Source organism: Montipora foliosa, chromosome 2 (assembly GCF_036669935.1).
Source record: "Montipora foliosa isolate CH-2021 chromosome 2, ASM3666993v2, whole genome shotgun sequence".
NCBI classification, from domain to species: Eukaryota; Metazoa; Cnidaria; class Anthozoa; order Scleractinia; family Acroporidae; genus Montipora; species Montipora foliosa.
Window position 1 is genome coordinate 25,717,842 of NC_090870.1, and position 7,500 is coordinate 25,725,341.

At 41.9% G+C, this 7,500-nt stretch overlaps 1 protein-coding gene across 1 annotated transcript in view; it reads left to right on the top strand.

The window, feature by feature from the left end:
• The first annotated feature begins 7,056 nt into the window (after positions 1-7,056).
• The window catches only part of LOC137992740 (ras GTPase-activating-like protein IQGAP1), a 61,232-nt gene continuing 60,788 nt past the window's right edge, over positions 7,057-7,500 (top strand). Inside the window, exons 1-2 of the mRNA XM_068838233.1 lie at positions 7,057-7,264; positions 7,369-7,465. Coding sequence (XP_068694334.1) covers positions 7,189-7,264; positions 7,369-7,465 — 173 coding nt within the window. The 5' untranslated portion in view covers positions 7,057-7,188. The remainder of the gene's footprint in view (positions 7,265-7,368; positions 7,466-7,500) is intronic.

Sequence of the window (7,500 nt, forward strand, 5' to 3'; positions counted from 1 at the left end):
CTTCTAAAACAAACCTTAAGGTGCTGAGACACGAGGGTCATGTTGCAGCGACATGCCACAGCGACAAAAAACTTGTGTAGTGCACACTGAGGCGAGATGTAGCAGCGAAGTGTAGCGCGGACATGTAGCAGGGACAAAATCACAACTTTGTGCACACACATGAAAATGTTGTGGGTGCATGTCCCCGGGATATGTTGCAGCGAGATGTCCCCTCGTCTGAACTGATACGTTTACAATTGTGCAACACCAATTTTGGGGTGATTTTGTCCCAGCGACGTGTGAAATGAAGTTCACTGCGTCGTGCCTCGGTGTGCACTACACAAGTTTTTTGTCGCTGCAGCATGGCCCCTCGTGTCTCAGCACCTTTACTAAGGGATGGCTAACAGGACAAGCCTCGATACAAGCTATTGCGTCACCCAACGTAATAGCATAAACGGCAGATTCTAAAGAAGATACACCGGTGTTATTCTCAGATTAACAAATCGAAAGTGGTTCAGCGTTGTCTGTACTCTTATCGACAACGATATTCGTCATCACAGTGGTCAAAATGTTGTGGACTCACCAGGCGCAGACGAGTGAGTCCACAACAAATTTGACCACTGTAATGACGAATATCGTTGTCGATAAGAGTACAGACAACGCTAAACAACTTTCGATTTGTTTTTACCACAATATTCAATGCCAAAGAACGTTTTTATTTCCAGAGCGCGAACAAAATCATGACAAAGAAAGAGCAAGCGTTGTCTATAACTTTCTCGCGATATGATTGGTTTATTCCCAAAATGAGCGTTTCTGATTGACTATTACATTGCGTGACAAATTGACCCGAGCATGACGTGTACAGCGTTGTCCAGACTCTTATCGACAACGGCAAATTAGCCAATCAGATTGCGAGATTACAAGCAATTGTGGTAAAAAGAACGTTTAGCTAATTCAGAGATAAACAATGTAATATGCAAAGGTTTTCCTGGAATAACGGGAACACCACTCTGGGCAGATTTGTATTTCAGCACCGAGGACGGAGCATTAGCATCTAATTGCAGATCAATGAGGCCTGGAATCATGTCAGTCAACGAAGAATCGATCAATGAGGCTACTTCAAGTCAAATCCCAGAAATCAGGACATCTGAATGCAAAGAAAAAATATCGTGAAAATCAAACAACTGCAGCGCCAATGACCCAAAATACTGATACAGGCACAAACCACGACGAGACCAAATTAACTCCAAGCACGCCAAATAAGGCTCCAAGCCAATTCAGGCTCAAAATCAGGGGTGTAGCCAGGATTTTATAAAGTGGGGGGTCACATTCTCTCGCACCCAGGGTACTTACCGGTCATGGTTTTTCTGATGAGCATCGATTGCCGGGGGGGGGGGGGGGGGAAGGGTGACGTCCGTTCTCGCACCTTGAAGTGGGCTGGAAAAAGGCCCTTGTCCACGGATGTCTGAAATCGATAGTACATGAAGTTGCAGGTGACATAAATTACTCTGTTACAGTCACACAGATATGGTTTGTGTTATGTTGTTGACTGTCACAAAGGGGGGATTACGGGCACCCCGTGGACCCTCCCCCCGCCTACGCCCCTGAAAATATGCCAAATCAGGCTCGAAACACTATCCGTAACACTACCAACAACTCACTCAAAATCTACACGCAAAGCCAACATTCTGAATTTTGGGCAACCGCGAAAAACGTACGGGTGAGACAGATCTGCATCTGGGCCTTCCAAAATGACATCGTGTATGGCGGAAAGCACAAAAAGCTCCCTGACGAATAACTTAAACCGTAAAGGTCCATCGCATGAAAGAGGGCAAAAGGAGTAATCCAAGTCCCACGACGGGAAAAAGCCGTGAGAACTCGAAAGGGTTTCATGACGAGGCCCACCGGAGGGCAAACCCAGTTATTCTCTCCACTCCAATCCTGGAGCAAGGCATCAACACCGGCGCAACCGGGAGAAGCAAACTTGGAGTTAAAACGCGGAAGCTGAGCGTTATAATAGGAGGCAAAACGGTCGACCGTTTGGGGACCCCATTTGGCATCAACCAGTCGAAACACAGAGGGATAAACCCTCTAATCATCCTTGTCAACGAACAGGCTCAAAAGATCGGCGTTGAACGACTTAGGAATCCATTGCGCTTCCAAGGCAATACCCTGGGAAAAACAAAAACAAAAGATGCTCAGAGCCACCAACTGAAGATGGACCTAAGAGCTACCAACAGAAACTATCCTGGCGGCACTATGATTGTCGTTAAATTTTTTTTACTTTCTTGTGCTTTAGGTGCTCAACAAAAAAAAGCAAAACATAAAAACAGCTTTAAGTTCGCGAAAAGTAGAACTTTGACCCAAATCGTAGATCGGGAACGCCAGAGAGACGCCAGAGCTAACTACAGGTGCTAGTGAACTTAGGTTCATGAAAATGTTAGGTGATTACTTCTTGACGCACACCCGAGCGCGTAGAAGAGGTCACGGTTCTCAACCCTAAACAAAGCAGCATACAAACCGATCACGGAACAATAGTTTTTCAGTACAAAACATCAATAAAAGCGGCTCTGCGATTGGTCAGGAAGATTTTTGACTACAGGAGAGGGGATTTTGAAGGTTTGCGATCTGCACTTGAGGCTATAAGCGTATCTGCCGTGCTAGATCCCAACACTTGTGTGAATACCAACTGGATGCCGTGGAACGACACATTTATGGCTGCAGTTGCAGATTTTGTACCTAAAAAGAAAATCAAAGGTAAAAATTCACCGCCGTCGATAACTGGCGACATAGTACATACCATCAGAAGCAAAGAGACACTTCGTAGAAGGCTCAAAAAGTCACCAACAAACCAATCACTGAAAGAGAAATTCAAACAACTCCGCAAGGATGTGAACCAATGGTTTGTGAAAGTCGCGCAAATTTCTTCAACTCCCTTGATAACATTGTCCAGGAGAACCCCAAGCGCTTCTGGTCTCTCTTTAAATTAAAGAACAAATCTGCAAGCGTCCCAGTGCACATGAAGTTAGGGGTCTCCTTTGATAATGACGTCTCGGACGACGGGACAATGACCGCCGACACACCGAATGATATTGCACAACTGTTCAACCTGCAACACACTGTGTTTAGCGATATCGTTAGTGACGATGTGAGCTCTAATAATGTCCAACCTACAGTATCTGGCCCCTGGCGGAATTATACTGTGCAAATAGCGACAGAAAATTCTGCACGACTCTCTGGTCTCTCTGCTGAACTTGTGGGACCCATGACGATGTACTAGTACTATTGTAGCTTGGAGTTCGCTTTGGGTTCCCCTGCTTTCATTTTTTAGGCCTCGATGAGATCTTTAAATTCTTCGAGTAATGAAATGCGCCTAGTAGGGAGATCTTTGCCTTCACGAGGAGCAGCTATGTTGAAAATGGAATATATTTTCTTGGAGCGGGTGTGCAATTGGTTCCCACCCAGGCTCCACTCGGTTCGTTAATCACAAGAACCGAAATTGTCAATTTTGACATTTTTGTTCTGTTGCTCCAATTTCTGTTCTGTTCTAAATTCCGTTCTGTCGCTTCAATTTCTGTTCTGTTCTAAATTCCGTTCTGTCGCCTTCATTTTTTCTGTTGCTCCAATCTCTGTTCTATGGCTTCAATTTCTGTTCTGTTACTACAATTTCTGTTCTGTTGCTCCAATTTCTGTTACTTCAATTTCTAATCTGTTGCTTCGATTTCTGTTCTGATTTCCTTAATTCTATTCCATTGAGTCAATAAAATATACAGGATCTTCAAAATATAATTTGAAATAGGATTTTGGCGCATATGACCCCTCATAGCCAAAATTTCCTATAACCAAGCTGGTTTTGAGAAAAATGCTGACGTCATCAGTTTTATTGGGCCATTTTTTTCAGTGAAGAACGTGGTTGCATTAAATAAATTTGTTGAACTGAGTGTCAAAACTTCCAGAAAACATCAAAAAAGAATTCAAGCATAATATCACCAGGAATTGGAATTGTAATCATAAGCATAATGGTAAAAAGAGCACATCGATAATATAAAAAAATAATACTTGTCTTCACAAGTAATCTATAATTAAAGATGTCATACTAATTAAACTGACCGAGACAAGTTGATCCTACTTAACTATGTGTAACCAAGACCATATAAAAGGGGCCCTAAATATCGAAACTTTATTGATAACAACGTTTCGTGTAATTTACGACATTTGTCCAAATTTTCGCTATACTGTTTCTGTAATGATAGAAAAGCCAGAGATTTCGAAAATCACCGTAAGTAATTGCGTAGCAATAAAAACAATTTTGCATCTCTACTGGATTTTATTCATTAGAGGTGAAATGTTCCTTTTGCTCCCTTTATCGTAAAAACACAAATGAATGCCGCAATAAAATTTAATTCATTTTGGGAATATAAGGGTTTTATTTGCGTGATCAGTGTATTGATAAGTTTCAGTTTCCCCCACAATGTAATCTATGCGTAGGCGAAAATTCTTGTGTCGAACATTGCGCATCCTTAGCCTTAGCACGACATCGAACGGAAATTGTACCAGTACCACCATATATATATATTTGTAATTGTCTCTGATCGTAAATCTGCATTCTCCATTGTCATTTCCATCAGCAGTTTTCAAGACTGTCTATGATCTTTTGCATTATTTTGTTGGTTGGTAAACACCTTTTATACTTTGAGAAAGATGCATTCCACACAAGAGGCTGCAAACATGGCTTTGACTACAAGCGCACAGGGCAGTGCACTGAAGATTTGCTTTTGAGCACTTACTCAACCCTGTGCAGGCTTCCTTGCAGGAACAATAAATGAGCTCATAGCAGCTTTGCTGGGTTTGTGGAAGTGTTGGCCACAAAGATTTCCCTTGACCCTCCCAGTGTCATCCCCATTCAGCAGGACTTGGAAGCTATGGAAGTGCTAGGTGTACTTGACCCCAAACATGGCTACCTTGATACGATGCTCGGAGGATATGTTGCTTTAGAGCTTCAGTTGTTGGGGAAATCTTACCTAAACTAATGGAACGCATGCGAAATAGTTGCCGTCTTGTCTATTGGACTATCACTACTATTGGACTCCTATTGGTCAGGATAAGAAAGTCAAGACCTTAGATTCGTTCATTAGGGCTTTCGCAGCCGGATATGATAGTCTCCCCACCGGGTTAGGTTTGTGAATCTTTGTTAGAGTGTAGAAAGCCGGAAATTCGTGGCGGGTTTGGTGTCAGGGATAACCATTCCTTAGTCATGTCATCAATGTGGTCTCCGTGATGGAGAGCATTGATGAGTTCTTTGGCTTTTTGAGAGGTTTCTAATGCCATGAGTAATAAAGTGGCTTATAGTTTTGGATACATATAAGTAGATAAGGCGGAGAGATTCAAAAAGGTCAAAAAGCACTCTATTCTTGATGTGAGCACACATTTTCCAATACACGCACTTCAACTTCTGCCACCCTCCAGGCATGAGGAAAGGCTTCACGAAAGGCGACGCCCTACAGTTTTTTAGAATCTTAAGATTGTGCCACAGGGGTTATCCAGATAACCTTGTGAACATGGCTCTATCTGAAGTCAATTTTTGCGAATGAATGTCGGCTCTACAAAAGAAAAAAAAATTGCTGTGTGCTACAGAATGTCACCCATCAGTGTGAAACGTCAAACATACTTTAAAGCAAAAATGGCATCTTATATACAAAACCAGCCCTTACTAAGAGAAATCTTTAACCCCCTCCCCCCCCCCCCTCCACCTAATTTCATATAGTAAAGGGAGGTCTTTGAAAGATGTACTAGTTAGACCAAAGCTCTGAGGTCTTTGAATTTCCTATCTTGGCCAATAGGTATCCCGCGTTTGTCCTGTCTAGTCCTTGAAACATTTTTCATGTAAGTTTCTCTAAAATGTAACGCTATTTACAGAGTTTTACTGACAATAAAAATAATGAAAGTGTAATGTGAATACGACATTTTGCTGGTTTCTGGATCCAAATAACATATTTCTGAATAGATCTGTAGCTTATCTGAAATTTTCTATACATTTGACAGGAAACTACTTGAAAAAGTGAACCCCTGAAAATGCTGACGTCAGCATTTTTTTTAGTACGAACCGTTAATTGCCGTTACATGACTTCTTGGCCATAATTGTTAACTTCATGAAGGCCAACAAACATGCAGAGTTTGATTCTTTTATCATAAAACTCTCTTAACAGCCTGACTATTTGCTGTTTTCTTTTAAAACTCATGCGATACTAGTTGGGCAATGAATTGTTCTACAGAAGAAAGCTAAGAAAATGATTTAATTCAAAGTAACCATGCATAAACACCAAAACTCGGACAATTCGAAAACCTTTTATTTTCACTAACCCTACAGTGAATAAGCAAAAAAAAAAACAGCCCGGGAGCTCCGCTTTTGGGCTTGGCTAAATCTATTTAGTATCACCCAACTAGTGGACTAATGCAAATCCTGCATCATGATTGGCTACGCTATTAGAGGACTATTAGTAACAACCTCGTTCCCAGGGTCTCTCTTCGCTGCCTCCATTGTCGACAATGGAGGCAGAGAAGAGAGACCCTGGGAACGAGGTTGTATTAGTAATACTCCTGGAGCAGCGAAAAGCGTGACGCTTTCTTTCGTTTTATTGCCAAATAAATATTTCTTCAACTTGCATTTGCTAACTTTTAATGATTGCCTTTTCTGTCTGACTAGTTAGGTGATACGAAAACAATTAGACCCTTCGCCCTCAAGGGCCACGGGTCAATAGCACATCATCATTCGGCTTCGCCCCATGGGCTATTGACCCGTAGCCCTTGCGGGCTACGGGTCTAATTGTTAAATACATGTATAACTGGAACTTTATTTTTTACTCTAGATATTTGTAGTTTAATGTATATCTTTGTACTGTGATGTTCATATCCGATTAACGGAATATCTTTGTAGACGAGAACAGTTAGTAGACTAGTTAGTGGAGGATGTGGTATTTCCTTCAGCACTCTAGCGTGACTAAGTGGAAGCAAAGTGGAAGCTGTGAGAAGCTGTGACAATGGGCGAGGGCCTAGGAACCAATACTCCTCAAATACTTATCCCATAATGACGATCTTGTTATTCGAAATTCCCTCCATTCAGCATAATGCTGGAAACACTACATGGTGCCACCCCCTTGTAGTTGCTTCTTAATTGACTCGGCAGTTGAAACTATTCTTGTTTCTTGAGGGATGGCAACACAAGTAATCAGTATTGAACAAGTAGATGGACGCTGGAATGAATCGTCTGGCGCTTACATGGGCGAAGGTAAATCACAGAAGTCTTTACTTGTGCATTCAAACTGCGATCAAGACGATGGTCAGTTTGTTTTCGAATTTAGTTTCACTTTTTTCTACTGTTTTCTTTCGAAGATGCGGGTCCCGAGAGAGCGTCAGGCTCTGAAATGGACGAACAGCGTAAACAACAAATGGCTTATCAGTACTTGTGCCATTTGGAAGAGGCGAAAGTGTAAGTATATATTTAAATTAAAGCAAAGTAAACCA